General features: G+C 41.7%; 1 protein-coding gene across 1 annotated transcript in view; it reads left to right on the top strand.

Annotated features, from left to right (window-relative positions):
* ADAMTSL1 (ADAMTS like 1) overlaps positions 1 to 19,155 on the top strand; it is a 389,822-nt gene that overhangs the window by 223,860 nt on the left and 146,807 nt on the right. Inside the window, exon 15 of the mRNA XM_064290455.1 lies at positions 3,563 to 3,692. Within this exon, the coding sequence (XP_064146525.1) occupies positions 3,563 to 3,692 (130 nt within the window). The remainder of the gene's footprint in view (positions 1 to 3,562; positions 3,693 to 19,155) is intronic.

Genomic DNA, 19,155 nt, shown 5'->3' with positions numbered 1-19,155 from the left:
TTCATTACCCTAGAATGCTAGTTAAGTTAGTAATCCTCCAATCTCAGCATTTAACTGTCCTGAATAATGATTTTTTCTTCATTGAGCCATGATTGCTGGTTTGGGTTGATGTAAATGTGTGTCCTACATATCCAAGAGAGAAGGTAACTCGAAGTTTCTTTTAGAAACTTTAGCCCTTGCCATACCCATTTCTTGCAGTCTTAGAAGGACCTAAATTCTATAAATAAGGATGTCATGGATTGAATTGTATCCCCCAAAATGTCTGTCAACTTGGGTAGTCCATAATTCCTTGTATTGTGATTGTCCACCATTTTGTCATCTGATAGGATTTTCCTATGTGTTATAAATCCTACCTCTAGGGTTCTGGTTATGATGTTAATGAGGTGGGATTGATGGCAGTTATGTTGATAAGTCAGAGTCAATCTACAGGATCTGGTTGTATCTTGGGCCAATCTCTTTTGAGATGTAGGAGAGAGAAGTGAGTAGAGAGACATGAGGGCTTCTAGGAGAGAGAAGCGAGCAGAGAGACGAGGGCTTCATACCACCAGGAGACAAGGGCCAGGAGAATAGTGCGTCCTTGGGAGCTGGGGTCCCTGCACTGAGAAGCTCCCTGACTGGGGAGAATTGATGACAGGGACCTTCCCCAGGGGCCAGCAGAGAGAGAGGGCCTTCCTCTGGAGCTGGCACGCTGAATTCAGACTTCTGTCCTTCTGGACTGTGACAGAATGGATTTGTCTTTGTTGAAGCCGTCTACTTGTGGTATTTCTGTTATAGCAACACTGGATAACTGAGACAAAGGGGCTCACAAAACAAGTAGAAAACAGTCACATCATTCATACAAGCAGCACGTCCACCAGAGGCAAGCACTTTCAAGGGAGGCATGTGATCAGCTCTGTGGCCACTTCCTCCCTCTGCATGGTCATCCCACTTTCATAAAAATCGAACAGTATCTTGGCTACTATCAAATAGGCAAATGGATTGAAAGCCTAGTTTCTAACATAACTACAACTCTAGAGTCTGTATGGAATAGTTAGCTACTTCCAGTGGCTTGTCATCATTGTCTTAGTAATGCCAGACTATTACAGTGGAAAGCATCGTATCACCAACTTCTTATGTTTTGCTTCATCATTGTAGCACGAATTTCAAATGGCTCATCTCAGTTGTGGCCAAGAGAACACCCTCCAGTCAGCATTACAGAATTTAATAGAGTAATTTGAATGCCTAATGTAAATATCAAACGCTCCATCTTGTACTGGCCATGATACATGTAAATTAAAATTTGAAACTCATTTAAAAAAAAAAAAAACCTAGAAAAATGGTACTATCTTGGCCACAGAGTAAATATTGTGGCTGAAATACATTGATGAAAAAAGTGTTTGATGTATCCAACTGAACTAGGAGAGAAAGATCATTCGGATTCTGGTTTTAAAATATCACTTTTTAAATGATGATCTTGCTAAATGACCAGTCTAAGTCAGGAACTTAAGAAACATTAGCTCATTGACTTGGATGATGATTTTCTGGAAAAATATAGGATAGATAAGAGGGAGTCAGTTGTGCTATATTGAGTACTACTTGATGAAGCAATGCAGAAAATGTATGTACATTTATATATAAAACTAACAATATGCCTAGTCACATACTCTGCTACAGTGGTGTACAAATATGTAACTGTGAATATATATCTTTAGATGTAGGTATCTTTGTATACAGAGCTGTGTGTGGCTGGAAACAAATTAGCGAGAATGTCTTGTCTAGCCCCTTCCCTTAAACTGAACTCTGCTGAAATGGTTCCAGACAAATGTCTAGGTTATTCTTGAAGATCTTGAGGAAAGCTGATATGACAGCCTTGTAGTATTTTTTACATGTTAATGTGTCAGTCCATAAAGCTCCAGTGCTAAAAGCCACCCTCAGCATAGTCATCATGTATCAACTATATGACCTTAAACCAAAAACCCGTTGGTCAATTGCAACTCATAATGACCTTATAGGACAGACTGGAACTGCCCCATAGGGTTCCCAAGGCTGTAAATCTTTACAGAAGCAGACTGCCACATCTTTCTCCCAAGGAGTGGCTGGTGGGTTAGAACTGCTAATCTTTCTCGGTTATCAGCCAAGCCCTTTAACCACTGTGCCACCAGGGCTCTCTGTGTGACCTTAGGCAAGTCTTTTAACCCTGCTAAATCTCAGTTTCCTTATCTGTAAAATGGGAATAAAAATAGTGGATACCTCATGGTATTGTTGAGAGGATTGAATGATGTATTTTGAGCTCTTAACATGGTACCTGGTTAATAATGTGTATCCTGTGGCTGTTAGCTATTATTACTATGACTATGGGCACCAGAATGAAATGTTCTAGTCATTATATTTCCCACTTAGATCTCCTCCTTCTCCATCAAAGTCTCCATGAGGGATCCTGGAGGCCACCTAGTAAGATCTGCCAAGCAACCTTATGCCAGTCCCTGCTCAAACACCAACTCTGATTATTGGTGGGAAGATTTCTCATCAGGTGTAGTAATTACGGATCTTGTTGTTTTTGTCAAGGGTTTGAACCAGTTCGAACCAGTTCAGTCACGGCCAATGAAGTGAAATCGGAACAGATCCAAATGTTCTTAATTTGGGTGAAGAAGACCAATAAACCTGAACGGAAAAAATTACAGGCATAGTGAGCCCCTTCAGGAGCCTGATGATAGACTGGATTATTGCCAGGACTGCGGAGAGCAATACACATTCAAAGCAGTGCAGTTGGCCACCATCTTTAAGCAGGGCACCGCTGTTTCCAACTTTGCCAGTCAAGAGATTTGGTTGCTATGCAACATGCATGCTGCCTTTGTTTTCTTAGAGGGAGATTAAGTTTCTAGTAGAGATTCTCCCCGTAATTTTTCCTGTTCTGGGTATCGTTCAGTTTCACCCACATTTTAAAAATTTGGGTCCATTTGGGCTTCACTTCCTTGGCCATGACTGAACTGGGCAGAACCAGTTCAAAGCCGTGTTCTTTCTTCCAACTTCTAAAGTTTCTCTGGGTCACTAAAGAAATGAAGCAGAATCAAAAGAAAACCAGCAAAGGCTGGAGTCCTAGATACAAGGCCCGAGAGCACAGCAGTTTACAGAACGTTAGATATCAAAACATGGCCTTAGGAGCTTCTTCCAAATAAGTCTCCCCTTGATTAAAATGTAATGTGTGAAGGTCTTCGGGCCATTTGTTTGTTTCTTTTGTTTTTGTCACTGTGCCCTCCTCCTGCATTATATTTCAGCCTTGGAGGCCATATGAATTGGTGGCACTTTTTTAAGCATTTCAACAGTATTGGTTGAGCCTCTTCTTTTGGAAGGAATTGCCTTCCTTACGGGGTGTGCTTTCAGGGGCTACTAGCCTATATGGACTGTCTTCCCAATCAAGTGATCCTTGACAAGATTGGCAGTCCTGGGTTTTAAACTTTTGTCTCTGACATGCATCGAGAGTCCTACCAGTCGTGGAGACCTCCCAGCAGCTGTCTTGTCGACACTTCATCACCCTACACACATCCACTCTGCACTCTGCCCTGACAATGTGATTTGTACACAGGTGTCCAGGAGGCTGTGGTGAGCTGCCTGAACAAACAGACGCGGGAGCCTGCTGATGAGAGCTTATGCATGACCAGCCGCCGGCCCCCACAGCTCCTGAAATCCTGCAACTTGGATCCCTGCCCAGCAAGGTGAGGTCCTCGTGGCTGCCCACCTCTCAAGGAGCATGTGCAAAACTGGGTGCATCTTTCCACTGGCAAGACCGGAACACTTATTGTTAGCCAGTGTTTTGAAAACCAATTAGCATCAGTTCAAACTTCTAGTCAAATCCACTTAAATTTAATTGAAACCAGGGCTTTGGAATTCCAGCCCAATGGTCATGCACAGGGTCCAGAAGGCTCTGTGCACTGAAGCGAGCCCTGTGGCATTGCTGGTATGTGCACATGCTGTCTCCGGAAGGGAACATGAACTGACCCAGACATCATGGTCTCTGCCACCTTTCAGCCTGTGTCCCAAGCTGTCACCCCATAGTAATGAATTGACTTGCAAATTGCAGGGCATAGGGAACTGAAGCATCTGGGTGGTATAACTGATCCACTGTGAAATCTGTATGCACACAGCGTGCAGATGCATTATAGCGTGCTCTGGGGTAAGTGTGCCGTTTCACATGTGTATAATCAATTAGAGCATTTCATCGCCTAGGCCCTGCCTGCATCTCATTATTACCCAACCTTGAGTCTTAATCAATCCAATCACTTCTTTAGTCCACACAACTTTACGGTGTCTTGAAAGACTAAAGATACTTGTTGAGAGCAAATCTTTGTAGAAGCTAAGCTATCTCATCTATGATCCTGGTTTGGAAGGGAGACATTTAAAGAGCCAAACCAGACTTTCAAATATATGGATGGAGAATGTTCCTGGGTAAGGACATATCCCAGATATGAAGAAGAATCCTGCTTCTGAATGAATATTTCTCCTGTTTATGCAAAGTATATCATGTAAGAAGCAGTGTATTGCTTTCAGGCTTTAACAGTAGTTTCCTGGTCAACCTGATGCTGCTTGTATTATTTCTCAACTTACTAGGTTCCTTTCTTTAGGACTTAGAGGATACAGATTGCAGGCTTTTCTCAGATCAGATCAGGGCACTATGGCACTATGACACTTCTGCTGGTCACCAGAGTTGTTCAGTGTATTAACCTGAATGATGGGCCTGGGTTTCCCCCTGCAAATGCAGGAGTGAAAAGAGCTGTTCATGCTGGATTCCCCAAGGCAACCAGAAAATGAGTCAGCAGTGCTTGGAGCTGCACCCCACCCATAAGAACAGCAGTAAAACAGATACAAGGGCAAGATCCTGAAGAACCCAGATTAAGTGCCTGGAATCCTGTAGATCTCATTTTTCTACCCTTACCCCACCCGGTCCGATATCTCGGTCCCAACCTCACAGCTCTCCAGATGGGTGAGCCTAAGACCTAAATGCATGGGCAAAGGGTGCAAATCCCTTCTATTTGGCAACAGTTCCCCCCTCCCCCCCGCCGCCCATATAGGAAGAAGCAGAGTGGATCCAGCATAGACAACCTCCAAAGGCCTTGGCTAAGAAGTCGGGAGGCCTGGTTTCTCATCTTAGCTCTGTCACTGACTACTAGCTGTGTGGCTTTGGGCAAGATGTCTGCACTTTCTGTTTCCACATTTTGCAAATGAAGTGGTTGTACTAGATGAGCCGAAGTTACCACATCCTGCTCAAATACCCCATGATTCCTCATTATTTTGTAGTCAGAAGCATTAGACTGCTACTGCTGTTTCTTTGTGCTGATAATTGCTGTCATTTCTGTTCTGCTTATTTACCATAGCTTCTAAAAACAAGCAGAAGGGTCTTTCTAACGCAACCCAGTGTTGTAATGACATCCAAATGCTGGGATGAGCAAAGGCAAAGCTGAGGCATCGGTACCTGGGATTAGCTGAAAATCTAGGCTTTGCAGCCACTGAACTCCCCCCTTCCTGGAGTAGCAGAAGAAATAGGACACAAGATGTTTCCCTTCCCAATGTACTACCTATGGTTAAATTATATAACCTTGGTCTACTCTGTGACCTTTTATTGACTCGTGGACAAGGACCATTGTTGAGCCTAACATAGTACCATCTGCTCCAGATAAGCTTAGTTCTCTGATTTTTCCACCAGCCAGCTGTCAGAGTGACAGGCAGACCTCTCCCAGGACACAGCCAGGGCTTTGGGGGCCAGCAAGACACAGCTGAGCATTGTAGAACGATGCTAATTAAAGCAATAAAGGGGGCCACAGTACAGTGGCCTCATGTGACTTGCTTTCTTTCAGCTCTCATTCAACAGCCAAAGTAGATTTAAAACTTAAAAGTGAGAAAACGATAGAGATGTAGCTCCTGAAGGACATTTGACTCGGACATCAGGGAAAAGATTTATCCTTCTGAAGACTGGTATGAAAGAGAAACTGTATTTGGTAGGAACATGCTACTGTATTGTTTTCTCAAACATCCTCTGATTGGGAGTAGTTTAGACCTTTAATTAACAGTTCTTGTTCTGCATACTTCAGCATTCCCTCCACGTTTTGGGGTGTACTCTGATGAGCCCTAGGGTATCTGTATACCGTCTTTGGACTGTAGGTCCCTGCTGATAGTGAAGTTTTTTTTTTTTTAAAGCCATAGCATTTTCTGTGGGAGATGCAAGTCCAAGTCTTGGTCACTGGGCTTATATCTCTGAGAGGTGGCCCCTGGTTAAGATAGATAGCTTTCTCAGGTGCATCCTACTGAATGCCAGTTGTTGTTGTTGTTAGTAATTACTGTCAAGTTGATTATCACCAACATTTCAACTAGTAGTTGAATGCTTAACCATTTGCCTTATGTCTTAATCTTTCTATATACCCGACACATAGCTTAGTAAGGGCTTACTAAATAAAGGCGTTTAAAAGACTAGGGTCAAATTTATAAGTAGCAATGTTTAGACTGTATTATTGATGATAGCCGGGAAGACCCCAGTGCTGTCTCTTTCTCTTTGTGTTCCTTAGCCCGTTCCCCCCCTCCACCTGGTGATGCTGAAAATGCCATTATTAGAGTTCCCTCCTTAAGCTGATGGCTTTTAATTTTAATTTAAAACATAAACACCCCTACAATAATAACCCTTTAGGTTATCAGCTATGTATGCTAAAGTATCCTCAAAGTAAGAATACAAAGGCATTTTTGAAGGAGGGAAGAGTAGACAAGATAGAGGCAGAGTAGATCGTTAGCACCGTCAGTAGAGATGGCAGGGAGCCTATCAAGAATAGATGTCAATCCCTTAGCATTTGTGCTGAAAATTGACTGTAGAAATTAGGACCATTTTTGCTTGTGAGCTGCCAATGACAATTTTGCATCAAAGTTGATGACAGAGAAGTTATTATTACGGGTCAGAAAAATCATTCCAGGCACATTTACCACCGTATGGATAATTTTTTCTTGCAGTCATATTACCCAGCCACCCTTCGGTGGTGAGTTAGACCAGCTCAAGAGAGAAATATCCAAAAAGGAGCTAAGATTAGTCATTAGAAAAGAAGTCAGCCCCCTGTTGCCACTAAGAAAGGTGTCTGTGTGTTGTAATTATACAAGTCATACTTAAATACTCTCTTTCCGAGCAACTCAAACATAGCAGCAGTAATCAGGGAAGATGTATAATCGACCCTTTCACCACAGTGCTCTATAGTTCCACCCTCTTCCTCTCCCCAGCGATGACCACTCTTCATGGTTTGGTACATACTCTTCTAGACCTTTTCCTATTCATTTGTATACATATATGGACACAGACAAATACCACAAGGTTTTTCCCTTTGTAAATGGGATCATACTGTGTATAGTGTTCGGCAACTTGATTTTTTCACTTAACAATGTCACTACAGATCTTTTCACATCACTAAAACCAAAAAACAAACTCTTTGCCATTGAGTTGATTCTGACCCATCACAACCCTATAGAACAGTCAAGAACTGTCCCATAGGGTTTCTAAGGCTATAATCTTTATGAAAGCAGACTGGTCCCATCTTTCTCCAGTGAAGCAGCTGGTGGGTTCAAATCATCCTTTTGGTTAGCAGCCCAACGTTTAACCACTGTGCCACCAGTGCTTCTTTTCACACTCTTACGGCCACCAAAATAAAAGCATCAGCAGATTGACTGAGACCTGTGTTCAAATCCTGCTCTGTCACTTTTAGCTATGTGACCTTCAAGAGATCTCGCAGCATTTGAGATCCTGTTTCTTCATTTCTAAGATAGGATCAGTGATTCCTAACTCAGAGAATTAGCGCAAGAGTTCTGTGAGATGGGATATACAAATACTAATCAAGTGCCTGGCAGATAGTAGGCGCTCAGAAAAATGAATCCTCTCCTCCCTTTTGTTTTTGATGAGAAATACTTCTAATTTAAAAGGAAACGCAATCTTTTTTTTTTTAATTCAGGTATTAAGGCAACTCACATTTGATTAGATTTTATCTTTTATTCAACTAAGTCTTAATAATTAAGCTTCATCAACTATCTTCCTTGTTTTAATAGCAGCAAGATGAACAACCCAAGAAGAGCCAGAAAGCACTACCTTAAAAAAAAAAAAAAAAAAGGGTAGGACTGTTATTAATTATAAGCATTTGATAGCTTGGCCAGTGTGTGTTGAAAAGATTTGGTAAACGTACGTGGAGGAGGGGGAAGAAGTAAGCAATGAAATCCAGATGGCTGAAAATGAAGGAAATTCCAGGCAATTTCTGCAGCTTTGTTCTAACATACTTTTTAAACTAAACTTTTATTTCTGTGCAGCAGAGAACAGCTGAGTGGTACAGAATAGATAAACAGTGAAGAAAAAAAGACCGTAATTCCAGGAACAGCGCTTGCTTTCTGTCCCACCCCACCATCCCACCTCCTGCCCTAGGCTTTTTTCTCAGACCTTTGGTAGTTCTTAGAATGGGCAAGAACTATAAAAGAACTTTGAGAAGCCCTATTTGAGAGGAGAGAGTTAAGCAAAGTGGCTTTAAGGTCTGAGTCTCCTCTTTAAAAGCATACTTCAGGATGCCTATTTTATTGTCCACTAACAAAATCCATGCGTACAAGCGGCAAATGATTTCCAATTTTCTTTTATATTAGCTTAAAATGGCTGGAGCAGAAAGGTGTTGCCTTTTAGCACAACCATGTTTTAATTTATTTGATGGAGCTTTCAAAGCTTTGCAAGCACCTTCCCCTTTGACAACTTGTTTTAAGGGTTCCTGTTTGAACATGCTCCCTAAATGGTGGTTTATCTATCTGCTGTGCTCCCAGAGTTTCCATATGCTGCCTTTTGGCTCTGTCCATACTAACTTTTAAGGGCTTAGAGCAAAAGCTCGCCAAAGCTCACTGGTATCCACAGAAATTGAGTCCAGATTTGAAGGCCACATTCAGGTGCCTTTGGAGAGTTAACACTATTATTGTTGTCATCCTTCAAGGTAAATCCAAACGCACCTTGCACTGTCTCTCTCTTTTCTTCCACCGATAGACAGGGCGCAACAAAGGAGTCTGCCAAGACCTGTTGCTTACCTGGTGGGCCTAATTGGCCCAGTGGGAACCTCTGTTACTTCTCTACCCAGTGACATCTTGGCCCAGTGATCAGAATTATCCCCAGCAGGATTTTGACATCAACAAGGATAAAAGTCATATGTGTGTTTATCTCAGGGCTAAAATTTTCACTTTTCCTAAAGAAAGTTTTTTCCATGGTTTTGTATCACTTATTTTGTCAACTTCAAGCCTGTGTGAAATGGCGATCTTAGAAATTGCTTTGCATGCGTAGATTTACTTGTTGCACGAATCTAAGGTAAAAATCAAGGAATTGGATCTATCTTCCCAACAAATCACTTGATAGCACATTCTAAAAATATGGAAACATCAGCTTCAGGAAAATGCACTCCATTAAGTCCTGAGAGGGAAGCTTTCCTAGTTTTGCGGCATCTACATCATTAGATGGCCCCTTAGACCACATAATTCTGCCCACACATTCACTGCCATCAAGTCCATTCATAATTCTGCCTAGACTACCCTGGGAAAAGTCCCATGCAGACCGTTGACTGAAATTAACCTTTTGCACAAAAAATTAAGGCAGAAAGTGTTTCTACATCTCAGTTAAGTAAAAAATAAAAACACATTCAGCATCCTCACCTACCCAGGAGCACGCTTGTGTTAGGTTCCCAGAGATGACTAGAATATAAAACCCTGTCTTAAAGCAAAACCAAACCCATTGCCATCAAGTTTATTCCAACTCATAGTGACCCTATAGGACAGAGTAGAACTGTCCCATAGGGTTTCCAGCTGAAAGATTCAAACTGCTGACCTTGGTTAGCAGCCAAGATCTTAACCACTGCACCACCAGGGCTCCTAGGTATGTTAGTGTTTTGTTTGCTCCCACAATCAACCCCGTGTGGTATTGACTCAGCCTGTCCTCCTGGTAGTAGGGTTAATAGAACCCCAAGTAAGGGTATCGCCAAGGAAGTAGCGAGAGGTACAACTGGATGACCCTAAAGGCCCTTCCAGCACTAACATCCTGTGGTATTAGTTATGACCATTAGCCACAGAATTGAAGCTTTTCAAGAGAAAAAGAAGTAAATTCTATTAGAAGAGTACCTTGAGTCGAATTTAATTCCCAAAGACAAAGAAGTACCTCTATTAGTCATGAAACAGGAGCCAGCTTTAACTGTAAATTAAAGGGGCTTGAGTAGTGTACAGGGAACAAGACTTACATTTCCATAAGAAAAATTTAGGTAAGAGCATTCAGGCAGCAAGGATGGTTAAACATTGAAATGGTAGAAGTTTTTTTATAATATTTTAGTGGTGTTTATTCATATGTAAAAGGATACAAAAATTCTTCATCCCTCTGTTAAGAATTTTATGATACTTTTTAAGATAAGTAGGATTTCCCTTCATGCAACCACCACTGAACAAATATTTATTGAATGCCAACTTTGTTCCAGATACTGTGCAGGGGATAAAGTGATGAGCAAAAGCCACTTTCTTCCTTGAAGCAGGTGAAGTGCTAGAGAGACCATTCTGTTTTTTTCTATCTTAGATGCCTTAAGTGCTGCCCTCCTAAAGACAGATATTAAACTAAGCAACCTCCTGTATTCTTTACTGATCCAAGAGCTGACATGTCTTACGAGTCATCAATCCCATTGTTCATTGGCACAATGAGGATGGGAATACCACCACCAACTAGCCTTATACCGTGACTATTGTGTTGAAACATGGAGTTTTATAGTTCAGAAACCTCCCAGCTTACAAATCAATCAACAGAACTAGAGAGGAGATTCCCAAAGTAAATCTTTTCCGCTTTTTCTTGGCCTTGCCGTATAATCCAGTGTTTCAAGAGTCCTGATGTAACAATTTAAGGTCAAGCAATGATTTGGCTAAAGCTTTGGAATGAGAATTATTGCTGCCTAAGTGTACGAGTTTTTTAGGAAGTGTACCCAATGCCTTCTCTGGAAATTTTGAGCAGAAGGCCTCATATATAATTTGAGATAAAGAGTTTTTCCATTGGGTTTAGGGTTAGAGATATGCTGTTACTATGTTCCTTAAGTCTGGAAAACAAAAAAGTAGGAAAAAGACTCGAGAGAGAGAGAAAAAGAGATGTTTAAGCAACATGAAAATGAGGGAGCAAAAAAAGAGAATGTGCTGATTTGTACCCATTAATCTAGGGGATACAGTTCAGGAACAGTTCGTTCTTCTGAAAATATTATTCCTGTCATGGTGCCAGCCCAAGGCCAGGCAGTTCTTAGGTTATCTGCCACAGTTGCAGTAAGTTCTGTCACAAAGCACAGCCCAGCCAACTACTTCCTTTCCTATGGTGACTCTTTGTTCTTTCAGTTTTCTCTTTACTGTCCCCTCTTTTTCTTCATCATTGTGTTTGATTATCTTTACCTGGGCCACAGTGAATTTTGGTGTTTGTGTTGATGACACAAAGAAGCCTAAGGAAAGAATGATTGGCACTGGACTGACACTGCTCCTAGCCCCACTAGAAACTCATTGCTTTCCCATGGGGCATCGAACTTCAGTAGCGACATTATGGTCCTTGAGGCCTAGACAGGCACAGGCCATAGGCTGTATGTTGGAACAGCTTCAGGTGGTGCTTTCTCTATAACTTAACTCCCGTTCACTCTGGTCCCTCAGTGGCTAGACCTGGAGGTCTATATGGCTGGCCAGACAAGCTACCCATGTGATTAAAAGACCCAGAAAGGGCCCTCTGCCCAGGTTGCCTAGAGCTTGGCACTTATTCTCTAAAAGAAAGATTATTCTCTAAGATGGTGTTAAATACTGAAGCCATGGTTTGCTTTGATAATGCACATGCCTCTGTGAGAGATAGCTCATTATCTCAGCATGAATATTTTTTCTATCAGATACCTTTTTTTTCCACTATTAGAAGGCATTTTGGCAACATTTGAGAATGGGGTAACTTCAGGAGGTTAAGAACTAAGAGGAGACAGGAATACTAAAATTAAATATCCCTCACCAGAAATAAGGAGACTTTCTGGAATGAAGGGAATCATGAGATTTTGAAGTCAGTCAGATGTGAGCTCTCTCATTTGCTGTGTGGCCTTGGGCGAGCTACCTTAACCTCTCTGAGACTCAGTTGTCCTTATCTGTAAAACGAACATAAGTACCCCAACCACAGAGGGAAGTTGTAAGGATAATGACGTATGTAAAGCACTCAGAGTTCCTAGCCCATAGAGAAGACACTCAAAAAATAGAAGCCTACCGTCCCTCTTAGTTCCCTATGCAGAAAGTGATAGGATATTAGAAGACCATCATATTAATTTATACTCATCACAGTTTATTTGTAAATTTCCTTAACCAGCTAGTGTGGGAGCAGAGTGGAGGGGAGGGTATAGATAGAATCTAGCTTCCAACCAGCTTCCTGTACAAGCCCTTGCCAGGTCTCTTCGGCAGTTCTAGAACAGGAAGCAGGGCAGCAGGTTCTCACAGTCCACCAACCCTGCAAAAGGAGGCAGAACTTGTTGGGACATTCCATTTGACTTGAACTCCTAATCCAATAAGATGTATTTCTCAAGGACAAGAATGAATCGATGAAGTGGAGGCAGGGGAAACAGTCCAAACTGTTTCTAAAAAGCTAATATCCTGTTCTGCCTTTTTTAAGGCCTTTGGGCAAATGAGTCGTGAGTACTGAAAATGAGCAGCTGTGTCCTCCAGAGCTAGAGAGGCTGTGATAAGTCAGGAAGAAACCAGGGAGGTTATACAAGTTATGTTATACCATAACCAGCTGTCTTCTCAAGTACTTGTGGGAGGGAGGAGGGAAGAGAAAAAGGGAAGAAGGAAAATATAACGCCTGATAAGGTACAGAGCATCTTGACCCCATATTCTTACTAAGCTTCACAGTCCCTCTTTGAGCGAGATAGGGCTTCCCTAACAGCTTCAATTTATAGGTTACAATATGTCAGGAACTGTGCTCATTACTTTATATACATCATTTCATTGACTCTTACCCACAATTTTATAAGGATAATGCTATTCCTATGCTAATTTTATAGGTGAGGAAACTGAATCTTTAGAGGTGTCATATAACTAGCAGATGGCAGGTCCAGGTTTGGAACAAGGTATGTTTATTTCCAGGAGCCTTGGTGATGCAGTGGTTAAAACACTTGGCTGCTAACTGAAACGTCAGTGGTTCAAACCCACCAGCTGCTCAACGGGAAAAAGACATGACAGTCTGCTTCAGTAAAGATTACAGCCTTGGAAACCCTATGGGGTAGTTCTTCTCTGTCACATGAGGTCACTATGAGTTGAAATCAACTCGACAGCAATGGATTTTTATGTTTATTCCAAAGCAGTTACTAAAATCTTGTGGTTCTGCCTTTCCTTCTATCAATGATGTTTTATCGATTCATCGATCCATCCATCCATCTGACATCATTCATCCATTGCCTACCCTGTTCTAGGCACTATGCTGTAGGCATAGGAATTCCCACAGTGAAAAGAACCAGTCCTAGCCCCATAGGAGCTTATAGCCTAGTGAGGATCACAAACAAGTTAACAGGCTCTTTGGTCATGTCCGGCAAATTATCTTCCTGTCATACTGTCGGTTACCAAGGTTAGAATTAGGCCTTTGGTGAAATCCATTGCTTAAGAGACAGAGTCAAAAATTCATCAAAGCACACACTTCTCAGGGCAAAGCCAAACATATAGGAAATGAAGCATGCTAAAAGAGGAATCTCATAGACCTAAAATGAATGTCTTAAAACACAACACTGAGTCATTGGGCAAAGCACTCAGTTCCTAAGAAAATATTTTTATAAAGAAATACTAAGTCATCCAGAGAGATGCAGCCTGGCCTTGTGAATCTGGAAGACATTGAAGGCTGTCTGGGAGCTTTGCATCTTTGCTCTGCCACTACTAACAACCGCTGGCCTAGCTTATGCTTAGCTGATGCCCTGTTCATGTTGTGAAGTACCACAACACCATCAGCTTTCTCACACACACTTCTTTTTCCCCAGTGCAACCCTGGGTCCCTGTCTCCTTTTCTGTACTACTCCCTTCTCTGACAGTTTCTTAGTACCTCTTGCCTCTTACCCCAAGGGACTTAGTCTCAATCATCTTGCCTTCTGACTACCCAAATTCCCAGCTGACTCTTCTCTACCACTAGTACAAGACCCATTCTTCCCATTTCATTCAACCCTTTTTCTCCCACCCATCTCTCATTTATTCTGTTCAACTCAATTAAGAATTGGGTCCACAGAGCTAACTAAGCTAATTCACTCTGAGATGCAACTGACTTACACTGCAGCCCTTTATTCTAGCCTTAAGAAAATGGGCTTGGGAGTCACACAAATCTGGATTAAAATTCAGTTCAGATAACTTACCATTCTTTTGCCCTTGGGCAGGTTATTTTACTTTTCAGAACTTAGGTTTCTTCATCTTTAACCCTTAGAGGGTTATTGTGTTTGCTTGTGAAGTATTTAGCATAGTGCCTAGCACATATTAAGTACTCGGTAAATAGCAATCTGTATTTGTTTTTTTATTATTATCATAGCTGTATAACAAGTTGTCCCTGCTTTGGAGGATGTTAGTAATTTGTATGCAGTTTAGGAAACTGAGGAGCCTTGGTGGTGTAGTGGTTAAGAGCTTGGCTGCTAACCAAAAAGTTGGCAGTTTGAATCCACCAGCTGCTCCTTGGAAACACTATGGAGCAGTTCTACTCTGTTCTGTAGGGTCGCTATGAGTCAGAATCAACTTGACAGCAATGGGTTTGGTTTGCGTTTTGGTCAGAAAATTGGGGCTCTCACCTTCTTTCCTTAAGAAAGGAGGGACAAGCTCAGTTACAGAGGAAATGAGGTGCCCAGTCTAAACCAAGAATGCCTGGCCCCTGATTATCTCCCTGTATCAGCTCTAGTCCTGGGGAATGGACGTTTCCTGCTGGTTAACGGAAAGGCCAGCTCAGTTCACCAAACATTTATTAAATTCTTCCTGTACTGTAGGCTCTGAAGATATAGACCCTGAGGCCAGAAACTAACAGCTTTTGGAGAGGCCAATATTTAAAAAGATCATTACAGCACAGGGCCATAAAGGCCATGCTAGAGATATGAACAATGTCTAAGAGAACAGTGAGATGAGTCACCTAACCCAGGTGACCACTGAGCAGCACCTCTCCTTCTTAAAGATGACAAAGTATTTTTTGCAAAAGTTCTAATCAAACATGTTATTAATACACTATTTAGATAGTCCCCTCAGGATCCCAATCTAGGCTTCTCGAAGACCCTTGGGGCAGTGTTGTGCCCTCCTTTTGGCCCCTTTTAATTTTCCAGGTAAGCCTAGAAATGCTTGAGTATCGTCTGTATCAGAGTATCTCTGGCTACTCTCAATTACCAGAGAGCTGCTATATCTATGTCCCATATAATACAATAGCAATTATACCAACTATTAAAAATGGAGCAAGTGAATTTACTATTAAGTTTTATTGCACCTTTTTTGTTATGGGCAGTACTGGGACTTGAAGCCTGATCATTTATCTGTAACTTCCATGTACTCTGCAAGATACAGTGTTGCCTACTGACGGCTCTGGTGGTTTAGGTGATTCAAGAGAAGGACCTGGAATACAGGGCAACATATTTGCGTTGCATCTTCAGGCAGTGTTGGAGAACTATGGAAGACAGAAGAGAAAAACACTTTGCTCGTACAGCCCCAATATCCTGGCATCTCCATTAGCTGTAAACTCAGGGTGATCAATTCTTAGATTAGACAGTTTTGCAAAGTTCTCTGAGTTTCACGAAGCTTGGAGTTACGTAAATACAAGCTACAAAGTTATTGCTGTTTGTTTTTTCTTTTAAGCTCATGTGGCAAGCTTCAGCCCTTGCCACATGAGGCATTTCAGAGTGTTGGTTTACAGGGCCCTAGAATCTCATCAGTTCTCCAAATGCTTGTTCATTGTACAGATGTCCTCAGAAGATTTGCTTAATACAGAGAGACAGCAATGTTACAGAGAAATCTCAGTCTGGGAACTGGCATTCAGGTTGTTTTGAAGTTTGGAGAGTCAGAAAAAAAGTCAGGAGGCTTACACCCTGCTCTTTGTAAAACCCCACATGCCAAATAGGGATTTTTCCTTTATTAGACTACAAAGCGTATACGGGAGGACCCTGTAGATCATTCCTGAAGATGTCCAGGATGCTCTCTTAAAGATAGAAAATGAAGCTTATGTACCACTGATGCACTTAACTGGGGAAATTTCCTGGAATTGTTTTTTTAAATCTCTGTGGGTGGTAAGCTCCACCATCCCCCATCTACCACACTGTTCCTTCCTCAACTCCTTCCCCAGGATAGCAAGCCAGCAACATCAGAGAATTCCCAGAGCTTGTGCAATTTTAAGCTTCATCAAGCTATGGGGGAAAAAAGCACAGAAGGAAACTGTTATAAGCAAGGTATTTATCAATGTAAGATCCACCACAACGAGACAGATACCATTTATCAATGCTCTTTTTGTGAGGAGAATGATGCCAGAATTCCGATGTTGGGAGAGGATGACAGTGGAGCTAGATCTTCCTCATAAGATGTGCCCCACTGTCAAGCTCAACTTTGCAGCTTTTTTTTTTTTTTTTTTTCGCATAAATTGAGGCTGTTCACAATTGGGAGCAGACAGTAAGTTGATGGTTAAGGGGCCAGGAAAGCTTCCATTCCTCTCCCCTTTATTCTGCATTATCTGCTAGCCACCTCTACAGACCTTCTAAAGCACATCGTGGGCACACCTAGAAACACCTCATGTGAAAACAGGTACTGTCATACACTTTACCTTTCGTTTAATGGAGGCTGACGATAGAACCGACCTATGGGGCAGTGAAGTGAAACTACATGTGGGCTGGATTGACCCTCCCTTGATCTAGAAAAGAAAAAATGTTGTCTTCCAGCTCACCCTTACACATTTAACTCATCCAGGAGGGAAGTTCTGCAGAACAAGTTTGGCAAGAGATCGACTACTTTTCACCACACATGGCCTTGCCGTGGCTATGTGTTATATAGGTGTAACTAAGTGGTCTGATGGATTGTGTTCCTTTCTCTTGACATAGAGAAAGATAGTGTTTTGAAGCCTGGTATTATTATAATGTCTTGCTACATTTTTTCATCATCAAATATGTAAAATTCTCTTTCATTGTCTCTCTGAGCATAGGTGAACTCTAAATGTAAGCCTATCCCAATATTTATGCCAAGTCCAGAATGTTGTTTGCTACTTACCACATTTTGAGAGACCTGAAAACTCTTCCCTGTGAATAGATTAAGGAGCCCTGGTGGCGCAATGGTTAAGAGCTTGGCTGCTAACCCAGAGGTTGATGGTTCGAACCCACCAGCAGCTTCACAGGAGAAAAGACCTGGCAATCGCTCCGGTAAGGATTAAAGCCTAGGAAACTCTATGGGGTAGTTCTACTCTGTTACACGGGGTCACAATGAATCAGAATCAACTCCTAGTACACAACAATAACAAGAGTAGACTAGTATCTGAAATGATTGCATTTTCTGAACATCGAATGTGCCCATATTTTCACAAAGAACTTCCTTTGCCTAAAGAGCCAATTGAAAAGGTAAACCGCAGGCTTTTCTCCAAATCCCCATGTCCATATAATATTGATAGATCAAGACATTTCACCACTGAGTCCACAGTTCTCAAGTAGCACTGAAACTCCATATGTATTATGGGCAAAAGAATAAGCTATTTTTCTCTCCGTCCCACATGTTGTCAACTAGTTCCTGGAAGCTGGACTCATTCATTTGTGGTGATTAAGGGATCAGGGCACATGAAGAACTTGGTAGCCATGGAATTCTCAGCACTTTCTAGTAGGCTCCATCAGCACGGTTGTTATTTGCCTTCAAGTCAGTCCAAATCATGGCAACCCCATGTGTGCAGAGTGGGACTACTCTATAGGGCTTTCAAGGCTGTGACTTCTTGGAAGCAGATTGCCAGACCTGTCTTCCAAGGCTCCTCTAGGTGGGTTCAAACCACTAATCTTTAAATAGTAGCCAAGGGCTTAACCATTTACACCACTCTGGGACTTCTGGGCTAAAGAGTGAGCTATTTTTCACTAATAGTACTATCATTACTAAAAGATCATACGCTTTATTCTTTGTACTCTAAAAAGCCAGAGAGTGGCAAGAAGTTTGGCTGACAAACTTGTCTAGAATCTAAAAATTTGAGAAATGAGTTTTCCTCAGTGACTGGGGTTATAAAAATCCCAGAATGTAATTTGGTCCAATTTCCTCTTTTATTTCTGAGGAAAAAGAGGCCAAAGATATGAAATGACTTGGCCAAGTAGTCATGACTGACAGGCCTATAACTAAAAGCCTGAATATTAATGTTTCCCAACTTTGAGCTCAGTGTTTATCATAAACAGGAAGACCCAAGAAACTAGTTTGGTGAATCAGAATGTGGTATCTAGACCCAGACTTCCTGAGTCCAAATCCTGGCTCTGTCACCTATCAGCTGTCCATCTTTGAGTAAGTCACATAACCCATCTCTTCCCTTCTTCCTTACCTACTGCAAAATAAGAGTAAAATAGTACCTACCTGTCTTAATCATCTAGTTTTGCTACAACAGAAATATCACAAGTAAATGGCTTTAACAAAGAGAAATTTATTCTCTCACAGTCTAGTAAGCTAGAAGTCCAAATTCAAAGTGTCAGCTCCAGGGGAATGCTTTCTTTCTGTGAGCTCTGGAGGAGGGTGTTTGTCAACAATCTTCCCTTGGACTAGAAGCTTCTCAGTGCAGGGACCCTGGGTCCAAAGGATGTGCTATTCTCCTGGCTTTTGCTTTCTTGGTGGTATGAGGTCCCCCTGTCTCTCCACTTAACCTCTCTCTTTTATGTCTCAAAAAAGACACAATCCAATCTTGTAGATCTCATCAACATAACTGCCTCTAAACCATCTTATTAACATCCTAGTGATAGGATTTACAATGCGTAGGAAAATCACAAAATGGTGGACAATCACACAATACTGGGAATCATGGCCTAGCCAAATCGACAGCTATTTTTGGGGAACACAGTTCAATCCATGACACTACCTCATAGAGGTTTTGTGAAAATTAATGAATAATATATAAAATACTTAGATGACTGGTTATTTAAGGATAGGCTCTACGGAAGAGTTTTCCAGTTGCTAAAAATATGC

The sequence above is a fragment of the Loxodonta africana genome, chromosome 9, assembly GCF_030014295.1.
Source record: "Loxodonta africana isolate mLoxAfr1 chromosome 9, mLoxAfr1.hap2, whole genome shotgun sequence".
Lineage (NCBI taxonomy): Eukaryota > Metazoa > Chordata > Mammalia > Proboscidea > Elephantidae > Loxodonta > Loxodonta africana.
This window is presented reverse-complemented; position numbering and strand designations above follow the sequence as displayed.